Source organism: Kryptolebias marmoratus, linkage group LG6 (genome assembly GCF_001649575.2).
Source record: "Kryptolebias marmoratus isolate JLee-2015 linkage group LG6, ASM164957v2, whole genome shotgun sequence".
Lineage (NCBI taxonomy): Eukaryota > Metazoa > Chordata > Actinopteri > Cyprinodontiformes > Rivulidae > Kryptolebias > Kryptolebias marmoratus.
The window spans coordinates 2,202,790-2,226,297 of record NC_051435.1 but is presented as its reverse complement, the minus strand read 5'-3'; the positions used below and the strand labels follow the sequence as shown (position 1 = coordinate 2,226,297).

The following is a 23,508-nucleotide window of genomic DNA, read 5'->3' as shown; positions in this document are numbered from 1 at the left end:
GGTCCTGGTGGAGCTCTAAACCCGGTCCTGGTGGAGCTCTAAACCCGGTCCTGGTGGAGCTCTAAACCCGGTCCTGGTGGAGCTCTAAACCCGGTCCTGGAGTCTTTACTCTCTGATACTTGAGGTTATTTGTTTATTTGAGGAACTTTAATAAATAATTTTATTTATAATAATCTGTATTTGGTTCTCTTGGTTCTCTCTGAGTATATTTAATAAATAAATGTAAATTTAAAGGTTCTGGATCAGACACCCTCCCTGTCAGAACAGGTTTTTCTCTGTTCTGACCGTCTGCAGCCGAGAAAACTCCCGTTTTCTCGGCGCTGCTGTGTTTGGCTCTGTGGCGACGAAGGGAGCCATCTTGTTGACACATTTGGTAAACATCTGTTCCAGCTGCCCTCAGAGATCCGATTTCCATGAAACGCAGGAGTTTGGTTTCATTTCTGTAAAACCAGAGAGTTTTAAAACAAACTGAAAGTTTCTCTTTGATTTTTTTGACTTCTGGGCTAAAAAAAGAATCTGATTCTTCTAGTTTGTGTTTGTTTGACGAAGTGAAAACTCCCACAAAACAAAAAGTTAAACTCCTGTTAGATTTAAGAGCATAAATGATCAAATGTTTGGTTTCTGTTGGACACAAATCTCCGGTGATTTTATTTTTATCTGCAGTTATCAGACTTTAACTTTATAAACACTGTTTTGTTTGACTGAATGTCCCGTCTGAATCACACTTTGAGACCTCAGGATTTCTATAAGTTCATAAATTTTTAATTTAAAAAAGCATAAATCAGCAGCAGAAGGTACGTTTCATCATTTATTTTGTATAATCTGTTACAACCTGTGTCTCTAGTCTAACTCTAAATCTAAAATGTTATTTATATTGATGATAATAATATCATTTTTCATTTTGATTCAAATGAAATGGTCACTAAAGTGAAGAATTAAAGGAAATTCTAAGGATTAATCAACATTTTTTGCCCACATAAACTTTATTATTTTTATTTATTTTTATCTGAATGATAGAAATAAATCAACTTCTCAGACTGACATTAATTTGAACTAAATGTGGCAAAAAGTGCACATCTGCAGAGGCAAGAACTGATAAATTAGTGATAAAAAGGACCGAAAACCGGCATATTTTAGGTTTTAAATTAACCCTTTGTTGCAGTTTTCCTTTAAAATGAGCTGCGTTAAGTTGCTGCATCGGCTGGTGGTTGTTAATTTAATGTGACATCGCCTCACCTGCAGTTTAAACTTCACCAAATCAAACCGATAAAAACCCAAACAGCTGAACTGCGTCACTTCAGCACCACTTTAATCATGGCTACTCCTTCCCCTTTTTCCTCATAAAAACTACTGAAAGTGTCTAAAATAAAGGGTCTAACTGTCGTTGTTATAAGTTTTCATTTGTTTATTCAGGCTAACAGGGTGACTGTAGTCACGTTAATGAGACGTTATTGGTCTGATGTTAACGAGGTTCCTCCTGTTCCTATTGGACGCCTTAAAGAAATTAAGTAAGCCTCTAATTAAGAGTTAAACGACGGTTCTCCTGGTGTGACCTCTCAGCGTTACGTCACTCCAGAGGAGGAAAAACTGACGAACCTGAAAACAAAGTCCTGCTGAGAAACTGGGTTTCTGCTCCAACTTACCTCTTTAACGACACGGCAACACTCCCAGCTGCCCGGGAGACGCAATTACTGAAGGGGTTCTGCTCCAACAGGTGGTTCTGATCACCCTCAGCTACTGAGGCTGCAGCTTCGCGCACACACACACACACACACAGATGATGATGATGATGGTGATGATCTGAAAGGAAATCAAATGTTGGAGTGAGAAAATAAAAAATGCTGCAGCTAGAAGCTCTCAGAGCAGACAGACAGACGGGCAGACAGAGAAACAGGCAGACAGACAGACAGACAGGCAGGGAGACAGACAGGAAGGGAGACAGACAGACAGACAGGCAGGGAAGGAGACAGACAGGCAGACAGGAAGGGAAACAGACAGGCAGACAGGAAGGGAAACAGACAGGCAGACAGACAGGCAGACAGGTAAATAATAAAAGAGTAAACTCCAGAACTGAAAGCACCGGCTGTGTTTTTGTAAAACTTTGTAAGTTTTGCAGAAACCTGAAATAAAACGGATCAGAATCTTTGCAGCAGCAGGAAGTTCTTCATCCTCACGAGATGCTTTTTAAAACCAGTAAAAAAAACCCTCATAATTTCACTTAAACGTTTAAAAAACGACTGTTGTAAAAACATGTTTAAACGACAATAAATCTATTTATTATCGAAGGTCTAGAAACGAAACTGAAGCTTGTTTGAGTTTTCGTTTGGTCAGGAGCTTTAAAACTAAAGACTGTTTGTGATTAAAGAGGGAAAACTTTCACATTTATTGTTTAAATTGTTGCAGAAATCAAGAGCAGCTTTTGCTCCACATTAAAAGTTAAAGTTTAGCTGTGAAATCATGTTTCATGTTACTAACAAATGAAACATTTTCCTTTAATGTCATATAAAAAACTCTGTAAATTGATGTTTTTTTCATGTCAGAGTTATTTTTATGATTTGGACCGACGTTTCTGTGTCTCTGGTGTCTCAGGTCTTCGTCTTACTTCAGTCTGACGATGAGGAGGCATCGGCTGCTGCCGCTCTGCGTCCTTCTGGGCGTCCTGTTTGCAGGACTCCTCCCGAAGCTGGACGCTCAGGACAGTAAGTGGAAACATCTCATCGTTTATTCTCACAGCATCTTTCTTTAAACTGATTTAAAAGATGCTGGGACATAAAAACAGACCTCTGGGAATGTTTCAATCTGATTCCAGCACAGTGATGATAAAGAGCAAACAGAAGTGATTTTGTTTATAAAGTTTATAAAGTTTAAGTCTGAGTCTCAGCTTTTATTTTCTCTCAGCTCCAGTAAGGAGTTAAATCTGTTTACGTTTAAAATGGCGTCCCGACTTGTCTTGAAAGTGGGTTGAACAGTTTATAGATGTAATTTACACGACTCAGAATAAAAACACAAAGCTTTTGGTTTTCGATCAGAAACAGAAGGGCAGGTGGTTTGAATCCCAGAACGACACAAATTATTCCGTCTCCATATGAGTCAGGAACGTCAGGATAAGAGCTCGGAGCAAACCGAGACGCTGGTGTCGATGAAAACCAGCTGAAAGTGACACAAAGAGTGAAGGTTTGATGTTACCAGAGGTTTCTGTCCACACATCAAGGCCCTGAGTCTCCTCTTCCTCCAGATGGGACGGTTCTGCCACAAACAGCTTCAGAGGTCAGATAAATGTCCCTCAGCAGGTGTCCCCTGGTCCTCAGGCTGTCTGTCTCCATCAACCAGCTGATCTTTGACTCTTCTCGGTGGAGTTCAGTCAGACTGGTTGGAAACAGAACCGAGACTTTGATCCGGTTTAATTCGTCCAATCAGAAACCAGCTCTCAGCTTTGTCCTGTTGGACCCAACTGTGTCCTCGTCTCAGTCGTCCAGCTGCTGGTTTGAGGTGAAGATGAAGAGTTTGGACGTAGTCCTCCTCACTTAGTCCCTCAGCATGACACTGCCACCACCGTGCCTGGCAGCTGGTTCAGGTCTGAAAGCCTCACCTTGTCTCCTCCAAACGTCCTTCTTGTCTTTGTGTCCAAACAGCTCAGTCTTTGTCTCATCTGACCATTAGACTTGTCTCTAGAAGACATTTGTCCCGTCTATGAGTACAGCTGCAGGTTTCAGTCCAGCCTGAAGGTTTTAGAGCGTCTTTCTTGGTCCTCTCAGTCCATGGTGATTTAAGACTGTCTCCTCTGTGGACAGGAACTCTGGTGGACAGGGACACTGGTGGACAGAGACACTGGACATCTGAACCAGTTTCCTTCCATCTGAGCACAGATCAGTCCAACGACTGCTGTCAAACAATTCCTTTTTATGTCAGAGAAGAGAAACTACCAGCTGCAGTCAACCATAGTCACTAACAGGAAGTAAGCAGGCCCTGTCAAGTTAAAACATATTTTAGATCCTTCAGCACCACGTTAACAGATCCGGGTGAATTTATGGACATATTTGAGCTGGTATGTGTAATTACGACCACAAAAATATTCAAACTTGTTTTTAAAAATGATTGGAGTTGTTTGTTGTAGAATCACTCCTCCCTGGAATGGTTCAAATAAATCTGACATTCATGGCCATGATCGGTGGGTGGAAATGTCTGACCACAACTGTACATCATAAAGCAAAATGTTTTTACACGATGCACCAAACATTTTTTTCTCTGGTCTTTACTTCTGTCCTCCCAACACTGTCATCTGAAGACTGTGCACGAGGCTTGGGAGCCGATTTGTACTTTCTGGTGGATTCCTCGTGGAGTATGGGAGAGAAGAACTTTGAGCATGTCAGACAGTTTCTGTACACCTTGACACAATCTCTGCACCAAGTCGGCAGAGGGAGGTTTAAGTTTGCTCTGGTGCAGTACAACAGCAGGCCCAAAACCGAGTTCCACCTCAACAGCTACCCAACGACGCAGGACGTCCTGGGACACATCAAGGCCATGTCTTATCGTGGTGGGGGCACCCGGACCGGCCTGGGTCTGGACTACCTGATTCATTCGCATTTGACCACGTCTTCGGGCAGCCGTGCGGCTGACGGGGTGGCCCAGGTGGTGGTGGTGCTGACAGACGGGCGCTCGCAGGACGACGTGTCCGAGCCGGCTCAGGTGCTGCAGATGGCGGGAGTGGAGATGTTTGCAGTCGGAGTTCAGGACGCGGTGGACTCAGAGCTCAGGGAGATGGCTAGCCAGCCTCACGAGACTCACGTGTTCAATGTAGACTCTTTCCTGAAGTTGCGGGATATAATCCAAGATTTAGTAGTGAGCGTTTGCGGTGCGGTGACCTGGTCGGGGGGGGATCCTGTGGCCAATGAGGCCCCGGTGGCAGGAGGAGGGACAGGTAACTATTATACTAACGTGTCCACATGTGCAGGAATAATCTGCCGCATTGGCGATGGCGGACTTGATTATTAACACCAACAAGTTTTTTACCACTATAACTTTTTAACCTTTCACCTGCAAAATTAACATATATTTTTTTCTCTCACCACATTTAATAAACCTTAATGCTTTTAAAATCCTTCAAAGAACTGCACGCAGTTGACATGCATATGACGTTTTTTTTGGATTTTTAACTTGCGATAGCGGTACTAATGCATTCAGTCCTGTGAGATTAAACGTTAAGGAGTCGGGTAAGGGCCCAGAAAACACAGCAGCATCTAAAACTCTTTAAGGGACTCGTTATTGAGCTTAGTGGAACTCAAAGATTAATGTACCAGGAGCACAAAACCCTCAGCCTCCTCAAGCTTCAAGAAGCTGTTTATAAAACAGAATTTTCTGTGAACATGGTTTCCAACCCTGATAAAGAAGCGGCGTGTGGCACGGTGGACCAGTGGTTAGAGCTGACGCCTCCCAGCATGAAGGTTGCAGGTTCACTTCCCGGCCTGGGGTGGAGGCCGGGGCGGAGTTCTTCCTGGGTTTAATTTCCTCCTACAGACCAAAAATATGCAGGTTAGGTTAACTGGTTACTCTAAATTATCCCGAGGTGAGGGTGAATGGTTGTTTGTCTCTATGAGTCCCTGTGATGGACTGGAGACATGTCCAGAGTGTCTCCTGTCTCTCCCACAGGGACTGCTGGAGACACCAGAAACAAAAAGCGGGTAAAGGAAATGGATGGATAATAAATACCTCCACATGCTTGGACCACTAATAAACTGAAAAGCTAATTTTGCATCCCAGACAGATAAAATCCACACAATGACACCTCAGATTAACAATAACTCTTCTTAAAATCTTTAAGAGAACTTTACTCTTGAAAACGTGTCACTCAAAATCGATGAGCTTTTAACAGTATCTAACCACGCACCACTGCTTATGTGTCCTGCACATGTATGTTTCTCTTTATCAGTCACAATGTCTATCCATGTTGAACATGTTCAATAGTCTGTATTTAAAACAGTGATGAACCTGCCTGGAGTCATTTGTGAGCTGCAGAAGCACCCCGAGAATGTTCACAGTGATTTAAGATAAAACTAATCCTGCTTAAGGAACTAAAAAGATAAGATGTCCTCAGATGTCAGGTGATTCCAAAGGTATTTAAGGCACAAAGAAAGTAAATATATAACAAATGGAATCACATTTAATACGTTCTTCAGGCTTCACAAACGATCCACAGGGTCATGACTGGTCATTTCACCTGAGGTCTATAACAAGAGTCTGCATGGGCTGGCTGAACTCAACGGAGCAGACACATACGTCACACTTTTTATTTACTTATTTAAAGGATAAATTAGTTTGTGTGTTTTATTAGTCAATCATTTCAGTCAATTTACAAAACACCAACACAGTCAAGGGGAGAGGAGAGTCCACCCCGTTTGAATTCTAGGGTTTTATGTATCAGGATGTGATAAAATTATTTAAATCTAACCTGAAGCGTTCAGAAGCTCAGATTCTGTCGAGTCATCGTGTGTTGAAGCTGGGAGTGAAGAACTGGTTCCAGCCTCCTCAGGGTCTCAAAGGTTCAGGACCAACAGGTTCTGCTGCTCGGTGTTAGAACAACGCCAAGGTGGGAAGACATCAGCAATGACCTCAGAGAAGCTGCTGCTGGGAAGGGTCAAAGGTCATCTGGAGTCCATCCTTCTACAGGGGGAAGATTATTCACAAGAAGAAGAAGGTCAGACCGTGCAGTGAGCTCCATCAGACTCTACAGGCCGTTAGCAGGTTAAAGGTCAAAGGTTAAAGCCTCGTCTCTCGACTTGAAGGAACCAGAAGACTTCTGGACCAGAACCAGGCCAGAGGACAGATGTTTACCCAGAATGCACTGCAGCTGTCAGCACGGAGGTGGAGGGCTGATGGTTTGGGCTGATTCTGGAGTCAGATGTGAGGCCATCTGTCCAACAAACAGGACAATGATCCCAAACACAGCAGAACGGTCCAGAACCAGAACCAAAACCTCAGAGAGCTGAGCACAAAAATAAAGGAACGTAAGGGTGGACTTTCTTTTCCCCTGATTTTGTACATCCCACCATCACACTCACTCTTAAATATTTCCAACTTGTATGCAAAAAGGTTAGTTTGCTACACAACCAAAGCTATATTGTGTTAAAAAACAACTTTTTTCTACATCTACCTCCTGATTGACAGGCCTTTAGGAGACCTCCTTGGTTCAGCCTACATGCAGTATGATGTTTTGCAGTGTTATTGTTGATATATTCACACTGAATGTTCCTTCACATGATTTGCTAACTCAGGTTCTTTGATTGAAGTCTTTGTCACTGTCTCACCAGATTATTTGCTTTCACTTTTTCCCTTTTGTTCTGTTTTGTCTCTCTCTCTCTCTCTCTCTCTCTCTCTTCTTAAAGCACAAGATTCAGCTGACCTAATATTCTTAATTGACGGATCAGAAAACGTTGGAGCAGCCAACTTCCCCTATGTGCGTGATTTGATTTTAAGAGTCATTGAGCCCCTTTCAGTGGGCAGCGACGCAATTCGGGTTGCCTTGGTCCAGTACAGCAGCTACCCAGAGATAAAGTTCAATCTAAATAGATTTTATGACAAGTCACAAGTCCTGGGAGCAGTGAAGGGCCTGACCTACTCAGGGGGCGCTGAATCGAACCTGGGGGCTGCCATGGAGGAAGTGGCCGAGAGTCTTTTGAGCGAAACAGCTGGGAGCAGGGAACTCGAGGCCGTACCCCAGGTTTTGGTGATAATCAGTGCTGGACCATCCAGTGATGATACTGGTGTCGGTGACCGGGCCCTTAAAAGGGCGAATGTTATCACTTTAGGAGTGTCGATTGGTGATACTGCCGCTGCAAATCTGGAAGAGGTTGCCACAGATAGACGTTTTGTCCAGAGAGCTTCTGATTTCAGAACACTTGCAGCCACTGCTGGTGGACTTGTTTCCACTATTACTGACTTGGCCATGGGAACCATTATAATACAGAACTCGTTCACTGAAGGTATGTAACTTCTTTAAGTGTTGTGGGGTATTGACGTTGGGGGAGTTCAAAACCTCTGAAAGCCTTAACAGTTAAAAAAATATATATTTTATTAGACATAGTGTTAGTGTCGCTCCTCAGTCAGCCAGGACTAAACTAAACTTCTTTTTTTTGTTTTTAGAATGTTTTTAAATCTGTGCAAAATGAAAAATAAATCCAAAATGCAATAATATGCCAGTCATTTAAGCCATAAAATAATTAATTGCATTTAATATCGGCAATGAATTTTTCTATCGGTATACCAGAGGCAGAAGAAAAGAGGAAAATTTGTTAATTTCACAAGAAGCAAAACATAATAAAACCTGCTGCATGCCAGGTGTGTACCGGATACCTACCTGGTTCCTACCTGGACCAGGCTGTATCATAAACTTGTTACCCTGTAATTATAGACGATGTACTATTAATGGTACATTAATGGTTCCTACCTGGACCAGGTTGTATTATGAAGTTCCCAGCTACCCTGTACTTACAGGCTACGTACCTGGTACCTAACATGTACTGAGTACATACCAAGTATGTACAGATTACTTACCTGGTGCTTAACATACCTAGTACTTAGCGGGTACTTACCAATAATGTACTGAGTACTTACTGTGTACTTACCTGGCATGCTCTGGGGAGTATTATGTAACATTTTACACCTGTATAGGCCAAGGAACAGTGCATTACAACTGAGTTTATATTTAAAGATAATATTTAATATGTAAGATGTGTAAAACTAAAAGAATTAGAGGGATAAATGATCTGAAAACAGGTTTTAACGCAGCTGTTATGAGAACAAGAATCGTTCTAAAGTTTTACTCTGAATTATTTTGTGGTTGCGCCATTAATGTGAATGAACAACTGTGTAATAAAAAGTGTAAAGATTATTTTTGGAAACAGATTTTATAAAAAAAAAAGGCTGCCTTTAAACTACAGTTCATAAGAATGACAAACCTTGAATGGAAAATAATAATAATATAAAACATTTCTTATATATGTCAGTACTATTTGACATTTATGGCTCCAGGTCAGTTCTTACTTTAGTAGTTTGGTCATTTCGTACCAAACACTGACGATTTAATTTACTGGAGCACCTTTCTGAAACACGCCATAACTGGGCCATTCCGCTTGTGCACAGTTTGTCACAGCATGTCAGCATTTAGTGTTTTTAAATAAATATTTGTTACAAAAATAAGCCCATTTTAGGTAATAATGTTAGCTACGGCTTGTAGCGCAGCTCCATCCTTTGCAGGGTCGCAGGGATACGTGCACTTTATGAGTGCGTGGGTACAAAATGGCAGCCGTGCATAAAACGATAACGACATGAAAACGGCAGGGTACAAAGTAGGAGCATGATTTAACATCACCAACATTGACACCTAAAAATATCTTAAATTAGTGTAAAAAAATACCCTTATGGGTCTTTATACTTGTTAAAAAACGAGTCAAGGTAAACATTTAATGAAATATTGTTTTTCTTTTTTCAGTGGTGGCAGCAGCACAACGAGACATCATTTTCCTGATCGACAGTACGATGGGTCCGGTAATCCTAACCAATGTGGTTAACTACATCAAGCAGTTTGTCAACTCCAGGCCAATCGGTCCAGACGCGATCCAAGTCGGTGTTGCCCAGTTTAGCTCCGCCCAGAGAGTGGTGATGGACCTCAACACCCATGATACCAGGGAGTCCTTAGCCGCTGCGTTGGACAACATCAAACCGAGATCGGGACAGACCATCAACATGGGAGCAGCCTTGAACTTCGTACGGGAGAACATGTTGAGGCCTGAGAAGGGCAGCCGCATGAGGGAAGGTGTGCCACAGGTTGTGATGCTGTGGACCAGTAAAAAGTCCAGCGACGGCGTGCAGCAACCCGCCGAGGCCCTGCTGCGAAGAGGCGTGCTGATTATGGCCGCAGGCTTCAAAACGGCTAACGTGGACGAGCTGAATCAGATTGCCTCTTCTGAAAGAGTCGTGTTCTCGGCAAAGGAGTTCCGACAAGTGATGCGAAAATCGAGGGAAATCACAGACGCACTCTCGACTCTAGCTGGGATGGTTGTGATCGAGGAGCCAACTGAGCCAGGTAACGTGATGAATCTCAACAGGAGACTCAACAAAGGCAGATAAAAATGAAAGGTCTGACTTCTCTGAAGGAATGAATTTCACTTCTTGACTTTTAAACAAGGATCCTGACTTGAGGATCAGTCTCAGCTACTACCACACCAAAATTTGCTCAGTACTGATAAAACTGACTGGATAAGAGCCATTTATATTTGTTTTTACTAAGGTCAATTAGCCGTGGCAGCCACCTTGAATGAAAGATAATTAGATGCAGAGCCTCAATAAAATCCATCCAGTCGTTCTCAAAGTTTTCATGTGAAACAAGAAGTCTGTCATCAGAAAAAAGCTGGCATATGGTTAGAAATCTTGGGTAGGTATTTATTTAGATTAAACATCAGAAGTCTTTGAGATTACATTCTTGCGGGACACCAGAATTAATCTGTTTCTTTTTTATAAACCCTGATTAAGGTTAGATATACACTGTGCTGTATATTTATATCCATGTGGCTGCGTCATAAACACCATAAAAACTAAATTTTTGTCAAATTATAATCAGAATGTAAATAAATCATTTGTAAGATCTCAAAACATATAATTTGTTGGGTTTTAACATCTAATGCAGAGAATATTTTACTGTTTTTCCTGAAAATCACACTGGCGACAACACAATATGTATTTGATTGCCTTAATTTTCCTTAAAAAAAGTATTTTTTGTTTGTTTTAGAAAGAATCATTGAGAACCGGGCAGATGGAAAGTAAGATGAAGTACTAAACAGAAAGCCAAAGTTACACAGAGAGTAATTTTGTGTTTTTTCCTCTTTAGTGGTGGAAATTACCACAGTGCAAACCCAAAAAGTGGTCCGAGACATCGTGTTCCTTCTGGACGGCTCAAGCTACATCGGAAACACCAACTTCCCCTACGTGAGAGACTTCATGATCAACCTCATCAACCATCTGGATATACGGCCAGACCGGGTCCAAATCGGCCTGATTCAGTTCGCAGAGCAGCCAAGAGTGGAGTTTTACCTGAACACGTACAACAACAAGGACGATGTTGTGAACAAAATCTCTCAGCTCAGGCTGACTGGAGGCTACGAGCTGAATATAGGAGCTGCCATGAATTACGCTCTGGAAAATATGTTTGTGCCACCAGCTGGGTCGCGCGGTGTTACCACTGCCCAGCAAGTGCTGGTTCTGATCACAGGAGGCCCATCCCAAGATGACGCTAAAATTGTGGCTGACAAACTGGCTTTGGCAGGAGTTCTGACTTTCACTGTCACTTCTGGACAAGCAGATGTGGAAGAAATGAGAAAAATTGCCTTTGTTCAAGATTTGGCTTACCATCAACCAGAATTCTCAGATTTACCAGCTATGGATGAAGCCGTCCTGCCAAGTCTGATAACGGTGGTTGGCGATACACAGACAGGTTAGTTTTGGATTTTCTTCTACTAAATATATTAGTCTAAAAATGTAAAGAGAAGAAGTGCATGGGGATGCTGGTGGGATTATATCAGGGATCAGAGATGGACAGACTGACAGACGAGAACAGGCAGGAACCCTCGTGGACCGTAATGTTTGGAGATGATATCTGCAGTGACAGTTGGGACCAGGTGGAAGAGAGCTTAGAGAAGAGGAGTGAACGTCAGTAGACAGAATCCATGTGTGTGAATGAGAGGGAGACAGGCGAAACCGTGAAGCTGCAGGATGTAGAGCAGGGGTGTCCAATCCTGGTCCTCAGGGCCACCATCCTGCAGGTTTTCCTTGTTCCTCTGCTCCAACACACCTGATCTGAAACAATGGGTGATTAACAGGCTTCTGCAGAACATGAAGAGGTGATTTAACCACTGAATCAGGTGTGTTGGAGCAGAGGAACAGGGAAAACATGCAGGATAGTGGCCCTGAGGACCAGGATTGGCCACCCCTGGTGTAGAGGTACTGAAGGTGGGCAAGTAAATACGTGGAGTCAACCATCCAATAAGAGGAGAGTCTAGGCGGGGTAGAGTTCATCGACTGTCAGGGGTGATTTATGAGAGAAGAAGAGCTGCAAGAGTGAAAAAGGATTAAACTGCTGGGTTATTTTAGTAACTCGACTGCTGTATTAAAGCTGTTGAATCATAGGTTAGTTTGACCAAATATTGGGTCAAAAATGGTCCTGTGGAACAGGATGATGTTTGGTTTGGAGACACGACTCTAACAAAAAGACAGAAGGGATTGGCCAAAATGGACAGGTTTAGAAAAGAGTCCATCAAAGGGACAGCTCAGGTTTGAGACAAAGTTAGAGAGTCGAGGCTGAGATGGTTTGGACATGTGCAGAGGAGGGACAGTGGACATACTGGACAATACGGAGCTGCTAGGGAAGAGGACAAAAGAAAGTACTTAATGTAGTGAAGGAGGATCTGTTGGTGTGACAGAGGAGGATGTTGGGAGAGGGGAAGATGAAAGAAGAAAAAGAAACTTAAACTAACTTTACTTGTCTTGTCTTACTTCAGTTATTACCGGAGATGAAAGGGACGTTGCTTTCCTGATTGACGGCACAGACAGCGTTCGAGCAGAGTTCCCCTTAATCCGGGATTTCATCCTCAAAGTAATTGAACCACTTGACATTGGGCCGGACAAGGTGCGCGTCTCAGTGGTTCAGCACAGCGAGAGGCCGACTCCAACTTTCTACCTCAAAACCTATCAAACCAAAGACGAGGTGTTGAGAGCTGTGCGGGGTATGTCCCTGGCTGGGGGACGCAGTCTGAACACAGGAGTTGCTCTAAGATACATGAAGGACGTGGCCATGTCTGAAAGCTACGGCAGCAGATCTGCTAATGATGTCCCTCAGTTTCTGATCGTTCTGGCTGCAGACAGATCTGCGGATAATGTGAAAGAACCAGCTGGCGAACTAAAGACGGAGGGAGTTGTACCGTTTGGTGTTGGTGTCAAGAACGCAGACAAGAAGCAGATGGAAGAAATTGCGCACAACCCCTCCTTTGCATTCAAGGTGAAAGAATTCAGTGAACTCGAAACCATACCGCAAAGGCTCAATAACTACGTGAGCCTACCGAAGGATGAGCTTATGGTCCTTCTACAGGAAGGTAGGACAGAAAACTTTTCTTGATCTTTGGCTAAACTTGCTCCAATCTTCTGATGCATGATCAAATAACTGCACCTTATCTGTGTCATAGTGCAAAATGTTGCTGTAAAAAGAGATATTGTGTTCCTGCTGGATGGCTCTGATAACACCAGAAATGGATTCCAAAACATAAAACACTTTGTTAAAAGCATAGTGGAGAGCCTTTTTGTGGATGAGAGCCTTGACAGAGTGTCTGTGGTTCAGTTCGCTGATAACACCAAGGTTAACTTTTACCTAAATTCTCACAAGACAAAGAATGACAACATAAACGCTATTGATAATTTAACACACAAAGGTGGGAGGAGGCGTAATGTTGGTGCAGCTCTGCAATTTGTGAGGCACAGGGTCTTCACTTCCTCCACCGGCAGTCGAAGACTAGAAGGAGTGCCACAGATTTTAATTCTTCTCAGTAGCAGACCATCTACCGACAGTGTGAGCGGACCAGCTTTTGCTCTTAAAGAACATGAAATTGTGTCGTTTGGTGTGGGAGTGGGAGATGCCAACCTTGCAGAGCTGGAAATGGTTGCAGCCAAACCTGATTTCACTTATAAGGTTGCTGACTTTTCCCAGTTACCCTCAGTTCAGTTGCAACTTCTTGCTGAACTGAATATTCACAAAGACAATCAGGAACCCACGAACGGAATCTCTGATTTAGTAGGTAAGAACCTCACATTCACCTGACATGTCACTTCACTCCAACACCACTGTTTACTCTTGTGAAATGAAATCATTCCTTTGACTGTGAAGAAAAGATTTGCCCACTTATAAAGAAAGGAACAGTCTCCATTTTTATTGTAGTTTCATTTAATGGAGAGACAGAGACAGAATATCAACGAAAAATTCAGATGATTTGTGTGATATTGAGTTTAAAAAGTGTTTGATCTTCAACTTAGTATTTGGTGGAAAAGCCTTTCTTGGTAAGATGTGTCCTGTAGTTGGTCACCAGATTTGCACACATCTCAGGAGGGATTTTGTCCCACTCCTCTTTTAAAAACTCTCTAAATCCTTTAGATTTCTTGGTTGCTGCTTTGCAACTTGAAGCTTCAGCTCTTCCAGAAATCTTCTACAGGACTGAGGTCACTCCAGGACCTTAAGGAACTCCTTTGTTGCCTTGGTGGTGAGTTTTGGGTCATTGTCCTGCTGGAAGACCCATCTGCGACTCAACTAGTGTTTTGGCTGAGGGACGTTTTCATGTACATGTCCCAGTTTATTGGTCCTGTGATGCAGTGAAGTTGTCCTGTACACAAAACCATAACACTTCCACCTCTGTGCTTGACTGTAGGAAAGGTGTTTGAGTTGAGTTGATGCCAAAGAGCTGGATTTTGATCTCCTCTGACCACAGTGTTGTGTAATACCAGTGATATTCTTGATGATTGTGGTCCCAACTGCCTTCAGATCATTAATAAGTTCCTTCCCTGTAGTTGTGGGCTGATCCCTCACATTTCTCATCATCTTCATCCTCACCCCATGAGACAAGAACTTGCACGGAGCTTCAGACCAAGGATGACTGATGGTCATTTTATATTTCTTCTTCCATTTCTAAATAATCGCACCGACAGTTGTCAACGTTTTTACCAAGCTGATAGTTTGTAGCCAGATCCAGTTAAACAAAGGAGCTTCTGTAATTGGTTGATTGTAACCTGAGTGCCACATGGGCACATAACTAACCTGTGGTTGTTGGGGATTAAATACTTCACTCAATAATTTGCAAATCCATTTGCAACTTTCATGTAATGTAATCTCTAGGTTTTCAGTTGATATTTTCTGTCTCTCCAATAAATCTAAGTAATTATAAAAATATAGATTGTTCATTTCTTTATATTTGAGGAACTTACGATTATATTTGAGGAACTTACGAAACCAAAAGTCTAATGTTTGATGACAAAATCATAAAAGATCAAAAATAATCGTGGTCAACATTTATTTTCTCAAAGAATTTATTTTATTTCTATTTGTTCACATCATTGTTACTGCAACTTTACCATATTCTTTCATGCATTAATATTGTTCTTCTTGACTGGGTAAGTACATGCTGTTTTTGCTCAGATTTTATTTTGTAGCATGAAGGAACCCCCTTCATTTATGACCTCTGACTTCCACTCATCTTTACAGCACCTGTTCTGTGTAAAAGTTCATTTGGGTTTGACGGATCCTTGGTATTGTTTAGACAAGCTGTTCTCTGAGGCTTATCAGTAGAGACCGTCTAAGACTCATAATTGTTCTTTTTTTTTAATGCTCATGAATATGCAAGCGATAACTGTTCATGAATCCTCCTTCTATCTATCAACCAGTTGATGCACAGAGCAGTAAGAGGGACGTAGTGTTTCTCCTTGATGGGTCTGATGACTCCAGAAGTGGATTTAGAGTTTTTCGAGAGGCTGTCAGAAGAATGGCAGAAGAGATGGACATTGGCGAAGACAAGGTTCGATTAGCCGTCGTACAGTACAGTAAGGAGGCCGCAGTTTACTTTGACCTAAAAACTCACAGATCCAAAACGGATGTCATCACTGCCGTAAAACGTCTTCGCCATAATGGAGGAAGCCCTCGTAACACTGGAGCGGCTCTGCGGTTTGTTCGAGACCATGTTTTAACATCTTCATCCGGCAGCCGACGCCTTGAGGGAATCCCTCAGATTCTGTTTTTACTGACTGGAGGCAAATCCAGCGATGACATCACCGGTGCTGCATTTGACCTAAAGCAAGTTGGCGTTATTTCTTTTGCCATCGGAATGAAAAACGCCGAACAAGATGAACTTCAAAAAATTGCCTTTTCCCCCAGTTATGCCTTCAACTTGCCTGTCTTTGGTGAACTGTTGACCATTCAGCCTGGGTTAGCAGCACTGATCCAGGCAGAAATACAAACTCAGCCTAATCCTGCGGGTAAGAAGCGTCAACGACTCGTAGCTGAGACATAAACGGGCTTCCTGCTTATGTCCTACAGATCATCTTGCAGACTTTGAATTGGGATGAAACTGCATCATCTTCTACAAACGGTCGATCAGTTTCATGTTCCTTATGGTCTTCTTCCAAAATGCAACATCTTGGTGATGTTGTTCTTGCTTATATCTTTTTCCAACTTCTATGTTGGAAAGCTTTTCTTCTTTTTTGGCTCTTAGTTCAATGATAACATAATCATTGACTGAATATTGTTCTTAACAACTCTTTATTGCTTATTTCCAGCTTTCATTTGTGAAAGAGGAATATGCACTTTTAAATTTCTCAATATTCGTCTTTATCCAAGAAGAAAGATTTAGGCATTTGACGTGTTTTTGTTGCAGTACTTTGAACACCAACATATGTGGCTTTACCAACTATGTAACGTGTACTCATTGCATCGGAAAAGCTTTTTATTTCTGACATGTCTAATTCTTTATCTTGTATTCTCTTCTAGCTGAATTAGAGTCTTCTCAAAGAGACATTGTGTTTCTGTTGGATGGATCAGATGACACACTGAGAGACTTTCCAGTAATGAAAAGCTTTGTCCAACAAGTGGTAGAAGCACTCAGTGTTGGTGAAAACAAAGATCGTGTTTCTGTGGTTCAGTACAGTCAAGATCAACAAACACATTTCAGTTTGAAAACCTACATGAATAAACAGGACGTTCTTAACGCAGTCCTGCTGCTGAACCATAAAGGGGGTAAACTCCGCAACACTGGCGCCGCTGTCGACTACGTGAGGAAGAGCGTTTTTGCTGGTTCCTCAGGAAGTCGGCATGAAGAAGGTGTTCCTCAGATACTGATTCTGTTGACTGGGGGAAGATCTCAAGATGATGTAACACGAGTGGCTGCTGCTCTAAAACATGAGAACGTCGTCCCGTTCTGTGTCGGCACAAGAAACGCAGACATAATAGAGCTCCAAATGATTGCACACAATCCGTCCTACGCCTTCTCCATACTTAGATTTGAAGAAATTGGGAACATTTATCAGCAACTTGTATCGTTTGTGAAAAGAGTGCCGCGACAGCAGCCGAAAGAAAAAACACAGACTATTTTAGGTAAGGTTGTTTCCATGACTGTCTGTGACACAGCTCCAGGTCAATTCATACCTCCACAAAATTGTACTTTTACAGCTTTGTTCGTCACATACCCAGAAGCCATCTGACACAGGTCTCTTCATGCAAAAGTTGAACAAGTGTCCCGTTTTTTTCTGCAGGAAGAGGCAGGATCTTTGTCCAGCTTTCATCAAAGGCAAACATAATGTAATAATACAAATTTATACACTAAAAATAGGGTTCTCTGGATATCAATCCAGGAGTAAATGGCTGTCTAACAGCTAACAGGACAACTAATGTTTCAAAAATAAAACAGAAGCTGGAGCTCACTGATCAACGTTCAGCTTTAACGTGCAAACAGACTAACGTTTCGACACAAATAGTGTCTTCATCAGAATCTAAGCGGACACAGAACTGGGGCAGGTAACTAAAAGAAATCTGACTAAGGTGTTCAAAGTCACTGGACAGAAGATTAAGTCAAAAATACAAACCTGCTGGTTGGGAACTCAACAAGTTATCCACTCTAGTTGTGTTGAAATGTTCGTCTTTTTGCACCTTAAAGTTGAAAATGAGCTCCAGAAAATTATACATATCATTACTGTAGCTCTCCATCTATGCAAACATTTGTTACAAAAATAAGAACCTTATGGTCTATAATAAAACTGCCTATAAAATACTGTACACGTACTGTTAGGTGCTTGCAGGAATATAAATATATGTAAAGCAATAATTGTTTAAGTGTGTAATAAAAATAGTACTGGTTTCATTGGTACAAAACTTCAACTACTGCGTAGAAAATGGTGATTACATTATACAAAAAAAGGACAACTGCTGGGTACAGTTTGATGGAGGTACGAATTGACCAGAACCTCTGATATCTCTAAATCAGCTTCACCACATCTGTAATTTTTTATGTCCGTTAAGGTTCCACAGAACAAAGAGAATTTGTGCAAAGAGATATTGTGTTTTTACTGGATTCTTCTGATGGGATGCAAAGTGAGTTTGATGCCGTGCTCGGCTTTGTTGAGAGAATGGTGGAGAAACTCAATGTGGATGAGAGGAAAGATCAAGTTTCTGTGGTCCAGTACAGCAAAGAACCTTCAGTTGACTTTTATCTGAACACACACCAAACACAGCAGAGTGTTGCTGAAAATGTGAAAAACCTGAGACACAAAGGAGGCAGCCCTCTCAACACGGGTGCAGCTCTGAACTTCGTCAGGGACAATATTTTCACAGCGTCCTCAGGAAGCAGGCGCCAACAAGGTGTTCCTCAGACACTGGTACTCCTCACTGGTGGGCGGTCCAGCGATGATGTCAGAAACGCTGCAGAAAACCTGAAAGTAATGGGTGTGACGGTTATTGTGGTGGGAATGAAGGATGCTGACATCCTTGAGATGCAGTCAATCTCGCAGGAAGCTGATGTTTTCCTTGCAGCAGATTCCAGCGACCTGTCAGCCATCGGACAACAGATCCTTTCAACTACTGTGAGAAATGTAAACGTTGTGACCACGCTGGCGTCATCTGGTAAGAATATACTGGTTAGATCGTACAACGCTTTCAAAACTTGATGCTTCTTAGACTGTCGTATTCCTGAAACACGTATTGTGACGTTTAACTTTTAGATCTATATTTAAAGTTCTGATGTATGCAGGCTGACCGATAGCACACTTTGCTGCCACTGTTGCCTTGCAAAGACAAGGTTGCAGGTTCAACTCCTGGCTGTTGTCCTCCCACAGACCAGAAAGATGCATGTTAGAATAATTGACGATTCTAAATTGTTCCAAGGTGTGAATGAAAATGGTTACCTGTCTGTGATGAACTGTCCAGGGTGTAGTCCACACTTGTCCACCCAGGAGATGGACACCAGCTTCCTGTGACCCTAAACAGGAAAAAGCAGATAAAAAAAATGAATGGATGTGTGAAAATTTAACATTTTTGGTTATTTTAGGAAAAGTGTTAATTAAACCTTTACATTTGGTGCCCCGTACAACCAAGTTGTTTCCTGTGTTCACAGATCCCAACAGAAGAGACGTTGTATTTTTACTCGACGGCTCTGATGATTCTCAGCGACGATTCCCTGATATTACAGACTTCATCCAGAAAATAGTGAGAGACCTAAACATTGGTGCAAACAGGGATCGTGTGGCTGTGGTTCAGTACAGCAACACAGCAGAAACAAACTTTAACTTGAATCGCTATGTGTCTGAGAATGACGTTGTTGATGCAGTTGGGGGTCTGGCTCATAAAGGAGGTTATCCTAAGAACATTGGCGCTGCTCTCCAGCACGTGAGGGAACAGGCGTTCACTCCTGAGTCTGGAAGCAGAATCCAACAGGGAGTTCCACAAATACTAATACTACTGAGTGGTGGACGATCCGGGGACGACATAAGGACCCCTGTAAAGGTGCTGAAGGAAATGGGTGTTATTTCAGTTGTCATTGGAACAACCGATGCTGACACTCTAGAGCTACAGACGATATCTCATGAACCCAAGTATGCACTGTCAGTTTCTGACTATGAAGAACTTCCTACTGTTAAACAGGATGTAATGGCCTTGTTGAGAGAGACTTCCCACCATGTTGTCCACTCTGGTCCCACAGTAGCTTCTGGTAAGATTCACCGTTTTCATTTGTTCACTAACAAGTATTGCAGATGACCTGTTAATCAGAAAAAAAACAAAGCAGAGCTTATAATTTACACTTTCTGTGTTCATTGCAGATTCAAAGAAAAGTGATGTAGTTTTTCTAATAGACGGATCAAATGACTCAATGAATGGCTTTGAAGAGATACGAGCCTTTATTGAACAAATTGTTGAAACTTTAAATGTGAGCAGTGTTGGAGACCAAGTAGCTGTTGTTCAGTACAGCCGTGACGCGACGGTTAATTTCTACTTGAATTCCTATTCATCCAAGAACGATGTGCTTGGCTCCATTAGAACCATGAGGCACAAGTTGGGAAGACCTCTGAACATCGGAAAAGCACTGGAGTTTGTCCGAAACAATGTCTTTGCTGCTTCGGTTGGAGGCAGGCGTGCAGACATGGTTCCTCAGTATCTGTTTGTGTTTAGTGGTGGCCGGTCTGGAGATGATGTCAGAGGATCGGCACAGTCACTGAAAGACAATGAGATCAAGGCTTTTAGCTTTGGAACAAAGAATGCAGATACTCTGGAAATGCAAACCATCTCTCACACGCCGGGACATTATTTTTATGTCCCGAGCTATGACAATCTGCAAAGCATTTATTCCTCTGTGATGGCTAGATTAGAAGACACACAAGAAACAACAGAAATTCCAATTACTGGTAAGAAGTTAAAAAAACAGCTCCTAAAGAGATATTTTAGCCATACTGAAGTTCAGAATCTGTGGAAAAGCTATGAACAATTAATTTATCTTAACTGTTATAGTTCTTTGAACAACCTCAGTTTGATGAAATAGTTAAGCCGTTTTTTTTACAGATCTTTACACCACTGTCAATTTTTCAATACAGAATTAATTACGGGTATTTACAAGCTGTAGCACTTCCAGCAGGGATTAGAAATTTCAGCCAACATAACCATTCATTCTGAATTGTCAACAATGTAAAATTTGACTCCTAAACGACATTATTCTAAAAAGATTGGAGCTGCTCTCCAGTTGTTCTGATTAGACCGTCAACACGGATTTTGTCATGTTAAAACATCTCCAGTCTTTAAACTTGTAGAAATGTTGGTGAAAATGTTATTTAAACCTTAACATTTCTGTAAATTTAGCACTGTATTATTATTTTTAGCAGAAATATTATGAAATTCCTGAAAGAAGTGACTCCAGATTGCATTAAATGGTCAAAGCAAGCTTCCTACTGTGGTCATTATCATTTCCCTCCGCAGAAAGGCAGGCGATAATGTTTTTGACAATCTCTGAGTATGTGCCTGTCTGTTAGCAAATTATATCATGAACCATTTAGAAGGTTTTAATGAAACTCTCTAAGTAATCATTGGCTGTAAATCGACACCGGTTTAACTTTTATAGTCAGCCCAAGTAGAGATGGTTCCGCAGCCAACTTTATTTTAAAAATCCCAAAGAGGCTAAAATTCATTCAACTTTGCATATATTGACCAAAGATTTGGTGTGGTAGTAGCTGATAGTCCTGCACATACTTCAGGTGCAATTAATTGTGCAAGATCTTTACTTAAAACTTTAGCATTAACTGTTTAATCTCTGAAAATAATCAATGGAAGTACAACTGCAACTGATTAACTGTTGGAGTCAGTCCAGTTCAATATGGTTGCCACAGCTAACCAACATTAGCCAACTGAAAACTCGTTAAAATACAATCATTTCTGCAGGCATTGAGCTAAAATTTGATTTGGTAGTAGCTGAGAGTCATCAACAACACAGAATTTGAGCGTGACACATGACATTGCGCATCACGTTAATTTCAAGTTTTGACCAAAACGGCTACAATGCTGTCATTTTTCAACATAAGATGATCTTAAGGAAGCATTCCTTTCAGGAATGCTAGAACTTCAGTTTGAATGTCAAATGACCGCTGAATTTTATGTAAATAATCATGTAACTTGAAACTGACAGTGGTGTAAAAGACCTACTATGAATTTCTTTATAGATTTGAAGTGTATTAAGGTGACAACAATCAACTAGTGTCTTGGCTACAAGCCCTGAGAGTGTCATTGAAGTCAAAACTTTTCCACCTTTATTCCAATAAAAATAGCTGAAATATCCCTTTAAGATTGCAGTTTGTGGATTCGGAAGCTGCAAGGTCAGATTGTTTTTCTTACAGGAAACATTGATTTTGTAAAAATGTGTTTGTATCCATTGCAGACACTTCAACAGCTATAGAAGCAGAATTCAAGGACACTGTCGACATTGTTTTCCTCCTTGATGGATCTGATCATATGCAAACAAATGAAAGACTGGTTTTGGAATTTGTCAAAGAGTTTGTCAAGAAAATAGAAATTGGGCCAAGAAAGGCACAAGTTGCTTTAATTGAGTACAGCACAGAGCCCACAGCTGAATTTGTCCTGAACACATATCCACGAAAGGAAGATGTCTTGAATCATTTGAGAAATGTAAAACTGAAGGGGGGGACTGCAGTGAACACTGGCAGAGCCATTGATTATGTGAGAAACACTGTCTTCAATGTTTTATCTGGAAGCCGGGCCCTGCAGGGGGTCCCTCAGGTACTGATTCTTGCAAGTGGGAGAAAGTCAGAAGATGATGTCATAGGTCCAGTAAAAAGGCTGAAAAAAGATGGAATTGCTATGTTTGGAGTTGGACTGAGGCCTGCAGATAGGTTTGAAATGGAACAATTTGCTCCAGGGGCATGGCAACTCATCAATGAGCCTTCAGACTTTCCTCCTGTAAGAGAAAAGATTTACTCAGAGATTGCATCTCTCAAATACTTTATCAGCCCAGGTATAGGTGAGTAAAAGTACTTAGACACACTGTATGCATTTCAGTCGTGTAACTACTCCATTGAAGAAGCAATTAAGAGTTTATATGTTTATACACTTTTCTGTAGGTTCAAGTTCCATCATGAAGAGAGAAATTGTATTTCTCATTGATGGATCTGATGATGTCAGGAGTAAATTCAGTGCTATACGTGACTTTGTTGCAAATCTGGTCCAGACCTTTGACTTGGATGAGGGAAAAGATAAAGTTGCTGTTGTACAATTTAGCAACAGTCCTGAACTCAGTTTTGGTCTAAATGCCTACAAGTCAAAAGAAGATGCTCTTCAGCAAATTGCAAGTCTGAAACCAAAGGGTGGAAGGCCTCATCATATCGGAGCAGCACTGCAGTTTGTGAATGACAATGTGTTTGTTTCAAAACCTGAAGAAAATACAAAGCAGATACTTATATTATTGGTAGGTGGAAGATCAAGAGATTCTCCACATGGTCCATCAAGAGCACTCAAAACTGCAGGAATCGAAATATTTGCTGTCAGTTCAAGAATGTCAAATTTGGCTGAAATGCAAGCCATTTCGTCTAACTTAAATACTTCTTACTCAGTCTCTGACTTTCTAAATCTTCCTCAAATTCGGCAAAGTTTTATGAGACAACTGAATGAAAAAACAAATCAAGAAGAAATAATGGGTGAGAAGGTTAAATCTTAAAAGTCGGATGATATTTGTTGACTTCTATATGGGACACATTTGTTACCAAGACCTAAATATGTCTCCAATCTTTCGTTCCCCAGTGGTGCGACAGCCAGCAGGAAGGGATGTTGTGTTCTTGCTGGATGGATCTGATGGTACCAGAACTGACTTCACAGCTATGCGAGACTTTGTCCAAAGACTAGTAGAGAAACTCAGTGTGGATGACGCGAAAGACCGTGTCTCGGTGGTGCAG

General features: G+C 41.7%; 2 protein-coding genes across 6 annotated transcripts in view; both read left to right on the top strand.

Annotated features, from left to right (window-relative positions):
* col6a3 (collagen, type VI, alpha 3) overlaps positions 1-23,508 on the top strand; it is a 48,780-nt gene that overhangs the window by 4,411 nt on the left and 20,861 nt on the right. For 3 of the 5 annotated variants that reach the window (XM_037976131.1, XM_037976130.1, XM_037976132.1), the window contains exons 2-7: positions 2,590-2,699; positions 4,286-4,918; positions 7,380-7,976; positions 9,485-10,078; positions 10,880-11,482; positions 12,546-13,136. In XM_037976131.1, coding sequence (XP_037832059.1) covers positions 2,615-2,699; positions 4,286-4,918; positions 7,380-7,976; positions 9,485-10,078; positions 10,880-11,482; positions 12,546-13,136 — 3,103 coding nt within the window. In that variant the 5' untranslated portion in view covers positions 2,590-2,614. The remainder of the gene's footprint in view (positions 1-2,589; positions 2,700-4,285; positions 4,919-7,379; positions 7,977-9,484; positions 10,079-10,879; positions 11,483-12,545; positions 13,137-23,508) is intronic. The other 2 variants (XM_037976133.1, XM_037976134.1) reach the window with 2 other exon arrangements.
* Positions 17,205-20,617, top strand: LOC119617108 (collagen alpha-3(VI) chain-like). The gene is made up of 3 exons (XM_037976135.1): positions 17,205-18,688; positions 19,179-19,772; positions 19,882-20,617. Exons 1-3 carry the CDS (start codon positions 18,154-18,156, stop codon positions 20,595-20,597), a joined length of 1,845 nt encoding a protein of 614 aa, XP_037832063.1. The 5' UTR covers positions 17,205-18,153; the 3' UTR covers positions 20,598-20,617.

Excerpts from the sequence above, each read along its gene's own strand:
- LOC119617108 (XM_037976135.1), top strand. The coding sequence starts at position 18,154 with ATGCAAAGTGAGTTTGATGCCGTGCTCGGCTTTGTTGAGAGAATGGTG. Across the intron at positions 18,689-19,178 it reads GACCACGCTGGCGTCATCTG|ATCCCAACAGAAGAGACGTT; the intron begins GTAAGAATATAC and ends CTGTGTTCACAG. Across the intron at positions 19,773-19,881 it reads TGGTCCCACAGTAGCTTCTG|ATTCAAAGAAAAGTGATGTA; the intron begins GTAAGATTCACC and ends TGTTCATTGCAG.